A 13470-nucleotide genomic window follows, 5' to 3' on the forward strand; every position below is an offset into this window, starting at 1 on the left:
ATGGAAACATTGGGATAAAAACTTTTGGCCCTGTGACCCGAACACCATGACACACCAGTGTACAATCTGCCTGAAACAGTTTGATTTTGTTTCCAAGCTTCGCCGTCACCAGCTCGTACATTCGGGACAGAGACCTTTCACGTGTTACGTTTGCCTGAAATCTTTTCGGCAGTCGGCTCATTTGAAAGGACATTTGAAAAGCCATTCGAAGCTGAGGGAGGTTTCACTCATTGTATCACAAGCAATTAATTCTCAGATATCCTACACCAAAGCAGAGGAAAGTTACAACAAACATGTCGGAGCTCAGATTTCAGAAGAAGGAGACGTTGGTGATGAAGATGAAAATATGTGGTACGGTTCCCTTCAGACAAGTAACGAGAGTGAATCTGAGCAGCAGAATGATGGCACGGACAAGCAGAAACACGTTAAACTCCTGATAACCGATAATGGACGGACGTGTGACTTTGTGCAGGGGAATTACGATGGATTTGAAGACTTGTCCCATGAAGAAAATGTTCAAAACTGTCAGTATTCTGAGTGCACTAAAATTCTGCCTAATTCAGCAAACAACACAGAGTCCAGTGTTGAAAAACAAGAACATCTGGGAGCAATTTACAATACAGAAGACACACAAAAACCAGATTCTTCTGTAGAGGAAAAAATGGCAAAGATGACCAATAGGCACCAGTGTTCAGTGTGTCTGAAGTGTTTTTCTGCACCATCAAAACTTAAGCGTCACGTTTTAATTCACGGCAGCGTTAGGCCTTTTTGCTGCGAGTTCTGCCCTAAAGCTTTCCGACAGCTTGCTCACTTAAAAATGCACCTATCCACTCATTTTCCACAGAGCCAAAAAAAAGCAAAAGAAGCCATTCCTGGAAACACTGTCTCTCAGAATCCAAGTCATCCACTGGATACCATGAATACACTGGAGTATCGTTCTAAACCCTTAAAGAGACAATGCACAGAAGAAGCTGGAGAGATTGAGAAGGAGATAAAAGGATCAGAAAGTGTTCATATGGAGCCATTTCCTAAAAATGTGAAAAGCGTAAAGAGTTTAAATACTGCTGAAAGTTGGACTAAGAGTAAAGTAGAGCATGAATGCCCAGTGTGCCGCAAGTGTTTCAGCGCCCCATCAAAGCTGAGAAGGCATTGTCTCATTCACACAGGTCAAAGACCGTTTCAATGTTCTTTATGCTGCCGTGCGTTTAGGCAACTTTCCCACCTGAAAGCACACCACAGTGTTCACACCGGTCCCAGAAAGAAATTTACCTCCTCACTCCAGATGCACAGATCCGTCCAGCCTCAGCCTTGTACCAATCGAACCTCCAAGGCTAGACTGAAGCGTTTTGTACACATCAACCTCACTAGGAAGTTCAGATCTGCAAAACAGAAACTGAAAATGTCTGCTGCACTTTTGAGTCTGTCACCTGCTTCAAGAATTATGATCAACGAGAATATTTCAGAAACTGGTGCCATCAAGTCCTCAATGGACCAAGAGATCAACCGTAGACAAGATTACTCTTGCTCTGTGTGTTCAAAACACTTCAACGCTCCTTCCAAACTTCGACGCCACATCTTGATTCACACAGGGCAACGACCTTTCAGATGCTCAGTTTGCTTTAGAGGCTTCAGACAGAAATCCCACCTGAAGGTTCATAAGTGTAAAGGAGGAAGCAGAGGAACGTTTCAGTCTAGCATAAGTGAGGTCCATCCGAGAGACCTTGATATTTCCAGATCTAATGTGAGCATCAGAAATGAGGATGAGATTGGCAGGGGGAATTTCATATCCAGCAGTGGAATGGGAGACAGCTATGTTTGCTCAACTAGTATTGGACTAGCATCCAAATATATCCCAGAAGACAGTGATGAGCTCACATCTCTTTCTTACAAAGCCGTTTCCAGGCCTCTGGATGAAGCAAATCAGACTAAAGAATCTGGGTACCAGTGCACAGTATGCTTCAAAATATTTGACTTCCCTTCCAAACTTTCTAGGCATCTCCTCATCCACATGGACATCAAGCCTTTCAAGTGTAGCATCTGCAACAAGTCCTTCAGGCAGCTATGTCACCTACAGAGCCACTCCAAGGTTCATGTGGTTAGAAAGAACGTTCTCTGCCAAGGAACCTACAAGAGCAGGATGAGATCTTCCATCTCTGAGACATCAGAGACATTCAGCGAAACAAATAACTGTACAAGAGAGTCTGGAAAACTTCCTGTGGCACAGAAACCAGATCGTTACTGTGACAACCAAAATACAAATCTAGCTAATAATTCTTCATGTTCCAGTTCCATAAACATAGAGGAATTCCCACCAAACATCGAGGGCATCAGTTCTCCAGTTGAAGTCCACGAAGGTGAAGACTCTTCCAGCCAGATGAAGAGAAATGCAAACCAGTGCATCTTCTGTCTGAAGACTTTTGATTTTCCATCAAAGCTTTCCAGACATTTGCTCGTCCACACCGGCATCAGGCCTTACAAGTGCCATGTTTGTTGCAAGTCCTTTAAGCAGCTCAGCCATCTTCAGTGTCACCAATGGGTCCACAGTAGAAAAGATAACAGTGAGCTCAAAGTTAGCGTGGTGAATCCCATCTCCTCTGGTGAGCCCACCCTGACTGATGAGCCAGACCTTCATCAAGAGAGTTCTGAAAGTTTAGCCATGGTAAATCAAGGTCATGATGGATACACTGTGCAAGTCCACCATCAGAAATGGATTTCTAAAGACAATAACTGCTGTCCTTCTGATCCAGGTCATGGTGAGGGCAAGGTCAAGTCTGAAACTGATCTTCTGGTGGATAAGTCTGTGTATCCTACCTTAAAACCTGACTCAGATCCATTTGGTGCTGATAGTACTTCAAGGAAGATACTTTACAAATGTGTGGATCAACAGGCTGAGAAAATGGAGAGCAATGATTTTAAACACTGTTTGAACAGAACAGATGAAGTTCACCCATCTGCTGCTGATAGGACTACCAGAATTCCAGGTTGGAATAGTATGGATCAACAAGAAATGGTTGAAACTAGAGATCCTGGTCCTTTTCCTCAGAAGATTGATAGGACAAATTTGCACAGTCTCCCCTTTTGTATTCCTGAGGACTCTTTTCAAAGATCTCCAACTATCCCTGATTCCTGCAAACTTGAGTTGAATCATCACCACCAAGATTCCAAGAAGGGCGAAGGACGTAATCAACACCTGACAGAACCTCCAAATGACCTGCCAATATGTCCGTCCTGCAGCCAGTGCTTTGATTCGTTGCAAAAACTTAATGCACACAATTGTTCAGTCCACTGTCCTAAACAGAGACTCTCAAAGTCCTACCAGTGTGCAGTTTGCTTCAAAAGCTTTGAAGCACCATCGAAGTTGAAGAGACACTATGTGATACACACGGGACAGAGACCATATCGCTGTAGCATGTGTGACAAAGACTTCACCCAATCAAGTCATCTCAAAACACACATGTTGTCCCACAGGTAGCTAACATTTAAAACTAAAAATTTAAAATGTTTTTTTTTTTTTTTTTTTTTTAATCCAAATTTTCAAATTGTTGTCTGGTGTGGTGGTGCAGTCAGAATCTTTGCTGCTTCAGAACTTCAGCTCTGGTTCGATCCTGAGCTCAGGTTACTGTCTGTGTGGAGTTTCACATGTTCTCTCAGTGCCCATGTGGGTTTCCTATGGCTTCTCCACTTTCCAAAAACATGCGGGTAGGTGGATTGGCTAAGCTAAATTACCTGTAGATATGAACGAGTGTGTGATGAAGCTCATCACTTCACGCCCACCATCTTGACCAAAATGAGAAGAAGAGTTAAACAAAAGATTTGGCTGTAGACCTTCATCACCTAAACCTGAAATGCTTATGAAACTATCTCGTTAGATTAAATCATTAACTAAACGTGTGTGTTTTGGAAAGGCGAAGAGGCAAACGGTTAAAACAACAAAGAATGTATGATTTTTTTTTTTGTATTTGAACTATTAACAGTTATTTGAATTATTTTGAATTTTAATACTATCCAAATAACATTTTTTCATCTTTAAATAATTTCACTAACCATTTTTTAGTAAACATACAGTAGGTAAATGTATAAAGAGGGATTTTTTTGTTTTGTTCTGTTTTGTTTTTTTGCTGTTGCTGCTGGCAGTGACAGTTCACTGAATTAACAAAAAAAATTGACAAATCTTTTTTAAAGAAATAATTTGGTACAATTAGACAAAACATTGGTGTTGTGATGAAATTAAATGAGTTGTGGATCACCTTGCAGAGTTTTTATCCGCATAATTGTTATTTTAACCTGATCATAATCTAATGGCTGTAAATGATCTGTTAATTTATTACATTAAAAGGTTTTTGATTTCTCAATTTGCTCTAACAGTATGAAATAATAAAACTGTAAATTAGACCATTTTATAACGTTGATTTTAAAACTTTGTAAAATACTTTGTAAAGTTCTGAATGTTGATAGTAATAAGGATTATTGTTATTTTTTATTTATAATTACACTTCTCACATTCAAAACAGCTTTAACATTAATAACAGAGTCCAGATGGTTACATGACAGAAATAAATAAATGAACAGTGAATAGCGCTTCTTGGTTGTACATCAGTTGGTCCATATATTCAGACTTTGCTATTCCTGTGTAGTTTAATCCATGTGCACTAGGTGGTGCCACCTGTCTGTCTATAAGAGGATTATTCCTGTTCATTTAGATACGAGATTTAAAAAACCTGGCCTCAACCCCTGTCAACTGTCCACCTATAGTCCAATATCCCTCCTCCTTTTTATCTCCAAGACCCTAGAAAAGGTTGTAGCACAGCAGCTATGCTCATACTTACATCGGAATAACATTCATGAAAATGTATCAGTCAGGATTTAGGCCTCATCATAGCACAGAGACAGCGCTGGTTAAAGTGGTAAATGACTTACTGCTGGCCTCTGATCAGGGTTGTGTTTCCTTGCTTGTGCTGCTTGACCTTAGTGCAGCTTTTGATAAAATAGATCATAATTGTTCTGAACAGACTAGAAAATGTTGTTTATGTTCTTTTCAACACATTTAGTAATGTATATCTTTAGTTTTCTATAGCTGTGTATTTCACCTTTAAAAAAAATAAAGTAAAACAAAATTAATCAGCAACTTTTCACAATATTAACACAGAAAACAGACTGTGTTTGTAACAGACAATTAAAAACAAAGACAACACACAAGTCCTGGGTAGTTAGTTGTTTTATTATTATTTATAAAGCAATAAATATCCAAATATATTAATGGACAACAAAACAAATCGCACTTTGGTGTAAACATACTGTACATTGACAAACATAATGTGAAAAATCATTTAAGCAGTTCTTTTTGTAATCATAAAATTGAAATTTTTAACTTGGGTTGAACAATCCAATGTTTACATTGAGAAACTGCTTTGTTTATTATTTTAAAAGGAAATTGCATCTGACTGCAAAGTTTTAACTTGATACTTCATCTAATGGAATTCACTGATCATGGAGGAAATGGATGACGGACGCACTAACAGTACTGGAATTCAGGCTTCCTGTGGAATTTAGAAGCACTTCCTGTGCACGATGGAAGGTCCAGCTTCATCGTATTCCTGTTTACTGATCCACATCTGCTGGAAGGTGGAGAGCGATGCCAGAATTGATCCACCGATCCACACTGAATATTTACGCTCTGGAGGAGCAATAATCTGTGAAAAAAACAAAAACACTTAGCAATTATCAAAACTGATAAACAGAAGTGCGCGAATGAGATGTTTTGCCTATTTTGATCGCATGCTAACCTTTTGTAAGCTGATACTGTTTACACATAGAAGAGCCCTCAAATTGTTTTTAACATAACGCAACCTTCTAAACGCAGCAGATGAACTGTTATCCTCATTATTGGAATCTAACTCAAGACATGGCTTCCGAGTGATGATGCAGCTCGAGTTAGCCAGAACTAGCTAGGTGTTAGCTGGTGATGCTTGGTTTGACAGTTGTTAGTCTGATAGTTAGGCATAATGTAAACTTCTTAGCTGGCTTGCAAGATAATTATTAGTACTATATTAATATTTAGTGGTTGTTTGTGTGCGGGGATAGATTTTCCTGGGTCAAATTAAACATAGTCTGGTTAAAGTGATTGAAAGTTATTTGTACCTTGATCTTCATGGTGCTGGGGGCGAGGGCGGTGATTTCCTTCTGCATGCGATCAGCAATACCGGGGTACATTGTTGTCCCACCAGAAAGGACGTTATTAGCATAAAGGTCTTTACGGATATCAATGTCGCACTTCATGATGCTGTTGTAGGTCGTCTCATGAATACCAGCTGACTCCATACCTGTAAAATAAACACACCAAATTGCCAAATTCAGGAAGTGTCTCAAACACTGGTTTCAGCTTTTCAAGAAAAACACCAGTGTGTTTGTCGTGACTCACCGATGAATGATGGCTGGAAAAGCGTCTCTGGGCAGCGGAACCTCTCATTCCCGATGGTGATCACCTGACCATCAGGCAACTCGTATGACTTCTCCAGAGATGAGGAAGAAGCAGCGGTGGCCATCTCATTCTCAAAGTCCAGAGCAACGTAGCACAGTTTCTCTTTAATGTCCCTCACGATCTCACGCTCGGCTGTTCAGAAAAAATATCCAGTCAAAACATTAGCAGGGGGTTTTATGCTAGCTTTAGGCTGAGCATTACTTATGTGTGACTGATGTGATTGATTAATGTTGTATACCGGTGGTGACGAAAGAGTAGCCTCGCTCTGTCAGGATCTTCATCAGGTAATCAGTGAGATCTCGACCAGCCAGATCCAGACGCATGATGGCGTGGGGAAGAGCGTAACCTTCATAAATAGGAACGTTATGTGTCACACCGTCACCAGAGTCCAGCACAATACCTGTAAAAGACACAATAATTAGGCTCAAGCAGCTAACGCTAAGGAGATGACCTGAGACACAGCACTGCTTGACTCGGAGAGATCGATGACCTCAGAGTTACAGAATGAAGAATGCAGATAAAATCCTCACCGGTGGTTCTGCCAGAGGCGTACAGCGAGAGCACGGCCTGAATGGCCACGTACATCGCAGGAACATTAAACGTCTCGAACATGATCTGCATGAAGACGAATATAAGAATATTATCATTGTCACGACCCTGGAATACATTCACATGTAGAGAATTTCAGTGGAGTTTTGAGTTTTTATAAACTTGACACCGTTTAAACAGTTCAGATTAGGGTCTCTCTCTCTCTCTCTCTCTCTCTCTCTCTCTCTCTCTCTAACCTGCGTCATTTTCTCTCGGTTAGCTTTAGGGTTGAGTGGAGCCTCAGTGAGCAGAGTCGGATGTTCCTCAGGAGCCACCCTCAGCTCGTTGTAGAAGGTGTGGTGCCAGATCTTCTCCATGTCGTCCCAGTTGGTGATGATGCCATGCTCGATGGGGTACTTCAGTGTCAGGATACCTCGTTTACTCTGAGCTTCATCACCTACGTACGAATCCTTCTGCCCCATACCCACCATCACACCCTACAGAGAGAACACACGCCGTTATCATAATGAAGTGCACATGGAAGTGCGCTATGTAGTGTACGCGATAATGGCTACAATTAATGTCCGTGGGTTTTGGACAATAATGTGTCCCAGACTTGCGCCATCAAACTCTATAATGACGTACAATTTACAGTCCAGGGTCTGGATTTTAGGTTTCAGACCCTTCATGTATCTAAATGATGCCATAATGGCCTTGTTGTATACAGAGTAAGGAATTAAAAAAATGAAAAGGCTTCACAGTGTGTTGTGAGTGTGGAGTGTTGGTTGACCTGATGACGCGGCCGGCCCACGATGGAGGGAAACACGGCTCGAGGAGCATCGTCTCCGGCAAATCCGGCTTTCACCAGTCCAGAGCCGTTATCACACACCAGAGCAGTGGTTTCCTCATCATCACACATGGTGTCGGCTGGGTTTCTACACACACACACACACACACACACACACACGAAAAAAAAAACAATACACACTCGTTAATAACCACACACACATTAATGTCCATGTATTTTTGTAATTATATTATCAGCACATCACTGTAAACGTTTAGAAAACAAGAAATCTAACAATAATGCGTCAAATGTGTAATAAATGTATTAGCAAATATAATTAAATCACAAAAAAGCCAAAAAATGCACCTGAAATTTAATTACTACATTAATATTCAGCAAAATTTTGCTCATTTATATAAAAAATTAATATAGAATCAATTAACAAAATACATCAAGCCAATTGAAAAGTTATTCATCGAACATCTTTACTTTTATTGTTTCAAATTACAGTCAGTAAACTATTTCTTAAGCTAATTCGAAAAGGTTAATTTAAAACTTAAGACAATAAACATATTTGTAGCTAATTTGATAAATTGATCATTGAATTAACAGCGTGAGTTAAATTTTCAGTGCAATTTGTCTGATTTTAGCAAAAACAGTTTTAATGTATTTTTATAATTACAGAAATACGATTACTTAACAGAACATCCATAAACATTTTCCCTTTTCAGCTTTTCAGCTTTTTTATTTAAGAATCAGCTTCAGTTTTTTTTAAATGTTAATCGCAGAAGATAAAACATTAAAACATTTTGCTATTATTATTATTAGTAGTAGTAGTGGTAGTAGAAGTATTAGTATAATAATTCCTGTACAGATTTTTCCAAAGTTCAGCTCGTGTGTGTTAAATAATAAAGAGAAGATTTCACACTCACCAGTTCTGTTCCGGTCGCTGCTCTTTTCCCCCACAGAGTGAGCGAGTGAACGAGTGAGTGAGTGGAGGAGTGTGTCTTATTTATACTCCTCCTCACTTCAGCTGTTCACTCCTTATTCGGGTTCTGCTGAGACACGGGCGGCCATGAAAGGAAACGCGACAGGAGACAGGAAACACCGGGACCAAGTATGGAAAAGAAAAACGAGTAAAACAGCAGATGAGGGGGGCTTTAGTTTAAAAAAAAAAACAAACTAATAATAATAATAATGAGCCTTTTGTTTTCCAATGTAATTTTAATTTTTATTTATATAATTTGTCTTTAAAATAAAGATACTAGACTAGAATTTTGTCTTTATGTAATTAGTTAAAATATTGTATATATAGAGAGAGATTTTTAAGCTTTTATACAAAGAAATATTGAAATATTGTCTCTTTAGTCAGATAATAAAGAATGAAAAGTTATTCAATAAAGCAGTTTTAAAAATAAGAGTATTATACAATAATATAGTCAATAATAAAACCTCACAGCATCACGTTTTATTGTTTTTCATTGTTTATTCTTCAGAGCTGTCCTTTTTAATTATATTTCGGATAGTAAACAGTTATTAAACACTTCACAATTCCACAGCAGAGTGGGTGAAATAATAATTTATTCAATTTATTTATAAAGAATAATTTTTAATTTTAGAAGTGAATACACAGTAAGTATAGTCTGTCTCACTGCAGCGTTATTTAAAAAGAATATTATTATAAACGTCCAGTGAATGTTCTGTAGCTGAGTGTATAAAGGGTGTAATGTGTAATGAATTGACTGTAGGATAATTATTTAATCTAAATGATTTTAAATGATGTTTAATTTTTTGAATTTTTGAGCTATGGTAATAGATAGAGTTATTTCCTTACAGCTTTGTAGTTTTATATGATTTCTAGTTTGGTTTGACTTTTTATTTTGTATGATTTTAAATCATGGTTTTTATGTTTGTTAACAAACATCTAATAATTTGTGATGTTTATTAGAATTTCATTTAATTTGTGGTCATGTTTAAATACTTTATGATAAGATTAATGAGGTTAAAAAAAAGGAAACTTGCACTCGTATCAGCCAATCAGGATACACTTCACACTGACATGAGTATTATTAGTGTTATATGATTCATCTCGTGCTATTAAAATCTCTTACTCCTCTGTTTCAAGCTAAGGAGGTGACACACACACACATACACACACACACACACACCATTTGTGTCTCAGCATCCAATCTCAGAGTGGGACTGATCAATCAGAGAGTGTGAAGGTCATGTGACCTCATGGTGTGATTTGACAGTGAATAGACAGTTATAAAGTGTCTTTATTAACATCCATTCTGCAGCACTAGATCATTCAGTGCTTCATAGATCATTAGTGCTATTTTATAATCGGTATGAAATTTTGAAATGGCGTGTTGCTGTAGAAACTGGAGTGTGTGTGTGTGTGTGTGTATATATATACCAGCGTTTACGGTAACCACTAAGCACTTGGGGGGGAAAAGCTGCCACTAGGAAAGTTTACACACACTCAATCTAATTAATTGCTGTACATAAGCTATTTTTCCTTTAATCAGAAGAAAGAAAGTGTGCATGTAAACATTTCTAGTGTCTGCATCTTAACTAAAACAGACGAGCGGCAGCTTTTTCCCTCCCAGTGCCTGGAGGTTACCGTAAAATCCCTGTACTGTATATATATACACACACACACACACACACACACACACTCCAGTTTCTACTTTAGACAAAGTGACTTGTGAAAGGACTCTACTGAAAAAGCGCTATGTTGTTAGCCCCACCCCTCGGCAGGACTACGTACGACTCCTCTGCGGGGTTGGCATGTCCATTAACATCTAATATGAACATTTAAACACTTATGTGTCTAGCTGCTAACTCTGTGACTGATGGTCCTGATGGTGTGGAATTCGAATCAGACGTGTGGCTGGACGCCGAGAGTATTATTACAATATAAGCGTTAGACTACAACGCCGCTGTGATCATCTAACGTCTATTTCTACAGCGCTGGACTCCAACCAGTACAACTGAGCTGACCTGTCATCACCCTCACACACACACACACACACACACACACACTCCTGTTGTAGTCCATCACTCCAGGTTCTGTCTCAAAGTGATTTAATCTTTTACTCCTTGAGTTCCTGAGAGCTGTAAATGACCTGAACATTGTCTGTGTAATAGAAATACTGTATGAAGATGAAATATTTGTGTTCGTGTTTATTTTCAGATTATTACAGATTATTACAGATAATCTCCTGAACTGAACAGAGGGGTATTTATTTGTGTTGCTGTTACAGTAAAATACTGAGAGACAGAGTGGTGTGATCAAGCAGAGTTACTCTTCTCCCCCTGAAGGTGATGAATTTCCTGTAACAGCACGTCTCCTTACAGAAAACTTCACCATATCAACGATTACACGATTTCTAATCTGTTTATTATCAGTGGAGCGTGCGCTGTACACGTCCCTGTGAACGAGCTGTTACTATGGAAACGATAACGTATTAGAACGAGTGCATTAATATAAACCTGCACTACTGTCAGAGCTGCTGTTAGAGAGAATTAATCAACACCTTCTGACCAATCAGAGTGCAGAATTCAGTGTAAACAGTCTTTAATAAACACTGCACAGTGCTGTGTACATCAGCGGTGATGTAGTCAACAACAATAACACACTTTTGTAAACTTAAAAAAAACAACATACTGAAAGTATAAGGCAAAAGTAAGTGTGTGTGTGTGTGTGTGTGTGTGTCCTCCTGAGTGTGTTGTGCTTTGTTGTGTTAAAGGATGTAAAATGAAGCTCTTTGTGTGTGTGTGTGTGTGTGTGTGTGTGTGTGTGTGTGTGTGTGTGTGTGTGCGAGAAACACACCTGCTTCCTCCAGCATTTGCTCCACACACTCTTCTGCTCAGCTTTTAAGGAAAAGACAGCTGTGCGTGTGTGTGTGTGTGCGTGTGAGTGTGTGTGTTTGTGTGTGTGTGTGTGTGTGTGTGCGTGTGTGTGTGTGTGTGTGTGTGGTAAACAGCTGTGTAAATATTTAGAGTGACAGAAGCAAACTGGGAAAGAGAACTGTTTTGGTAAGGATCTTTTTTTTTTTTCTTTTTACAACAGCTAAGAAAAAGTATTAAACTTTTCTGGTTTGTTGCATCAGAAAAATAAAAACTTTCAATAAAATAGAAAAGAATAATAATTTTATTTAAATTTAAATTACTTTACAGTTATTAAAAATAAATATTAAGGCTATTATACACGCAGTAGCTGATCTCAGAGCAAAGGAAACACAAGTCTCAGAGTTAATTTAATAAAACTGTGATAAAAGACGAGGAGACACAGCGAACACACGTTTATTCCAAAAACACTTTTTATACTTTAAACACCTTTAAAAGCAGCTTCACGTTTAATAATAAAGGAAACAAATGACACAAAATCAACAGCTAAAGGAACGAGTGCAATAAAAGGAAGTAAGATAAGAAAATAAATAAATATCAAGAGTAAGAAACATCAGTAATTATTACTGAATCAAAATTAACAAGATTAAAAACATAACAATTATTCATTATATTAATATCTAATACAAATAAATAAAAAAGAAAATAAACTGATAAAGATTTTTAAAAACCTTTTAAAATAATTTAAAGGAAATAATTATTTTTAATTAAAAAAATTATTTAAACTTTAAAAAAATGTAAAATATTATAATATCCAATGAAAACACAGAAACATGGATAACTAACATGGATAATAAACAAAAAGACCAATGAAAATATATGTTTCTTCTTTAAAATGTTTAGTTTAAAAACGTTTCTTCTGCTCGAATTTTAATGGATTTGTTTCAGAAAGCTTATAAACGATTGAGTCTGTACACTCGCCTTTTTCCAAAATATTTACTTAACAAGTAAAGTTTGTAAAATTATTTATAAAAGAACATTAGCGCTCTGGTGCAGACTCGCTCTCTTTCTTTTAGCTTATTATTATTAAGACACAATAAAAAATTTTACATTTTAAATAAGTCTTGAATAATAAAGCTCCTTAGTGTTTTATATCTGATTTCTCCCCGGCTGTCAGTCCAGCCTGAATTCCTGTCCTGTTATGGTCCTCAGTCCACAGTGTGTGTGTGTGTGTGTGTGTGTGTGTGTGTGAGTGTGTGTGTGTGTGTGTGTGTGAGTGTGTGTGTGTGTGTGTGTGTGTGTGTGTGTGTGTCAGTAAGACAATTCCTGCAGTATAGAGTGTCCCTGTCGTGCTTTGTGGGTCGACGGCCTTGAAACCGGATATTCCTCCTGTAGTCCAGGTTCTGTTGCCGAGATGCCTTTCATTCTGCTCACACACACACACACACACACACACACACACACATTTGCTCCTTCTTCCACACACACTTTACCTTCTATTAATACACACACACACACACACACACACACAACGACTCCAGACTGAACAAACGGAATACCAGCCAGCAGAAGAAAGAGGAAAAGGTCATACAGAGGTCAAAATATCCTCAAGTCCAAAAAAATGAGAACAATTCTAATATTGAACCATCCAGAACCTCCAGAACCCAGTCAGATCCTACAGACACTTCAGCACATCTGATGGAGGTCCTAATGGTTCAGATTCAGGAACGAATCCAACACCTATCATCATACTGAGCTTATCTGCCTCTTTACTGTTTACTTCAACATGCTCAGCAGATTTATGGACAAGCTCAGCGAGGGA

At 38.3% G+C, this 13470-nt stretch overlaps 2 protein-coding genes across 2 annotated transcripts in view; one reads left to right on the forward strand and one right to left on the reverse strand.

Annotated features, from left to right (window-relative positions):
* The window catches only part of znf770 (zinc finger protein 770), a 5439-nt gene extending 512 nt beyond the window's left edge, over window positions 1-4927 (forward strand). Inside the window, exon 2 of the mRNA XM_026911167.3 lies at window positions 1-4927. Coding sequence (XP_026766968.3) covers window positions 47-3472 — 3426 coding nt within the window. The 5' untranslated portion in view covers window positions 1-46 and the 3' untranslated portion in view covers window positions 3473-4927.
* A 270-nt stretch (window positions 4928-5197) lies between these two features.
* On the reverse strand, window positions 5198-8848 carry actc2 (actin, alpha, cardiac muscle 2). The gene is made up of 8 exons (XM_026911171.3): window positions 8726-8848; window positions 7797-7941; window positions 7264-7503; window positions 7009-7093; window positions 6717-6878; window positions 6419-6610; window positions 6139-6320; window positions 5198-5690 (listed from the first exon to the last, which is right to left on the reverse strand). The coding sequence occupies exons 2-8, from the start codon at window positions 7923-7925 to the stop codon at window positions 5547-5549; spliced, it is 1134 nt and encodes a 377-aa protein (XP_026766972.1). The 5' UTR covers window positions 7926-7941; window positions 8726-8848; the 3' UTR covers window positions 5198-5546.
* Window positions 8849-13470: the final 4622 nt, after the last annotated feature.

This window comes from Pangasianodon hypophthalmus, chromosome 19, assembly GCF_027358585.1.
Source record: "Pangasianodon hypophthalmus isolate fPanHyp1 chromosome 19, fPanHyp1.pri, whole genome shotgun sequence".
In the NCBI taxonomy this organism is placed as follows: Eukaryota; Metazoa; Chordata; class Actinopteri; order Siluriformes; family Pangasiidae; genus Pangasianodon; species Pangasianodon hypophthalmus.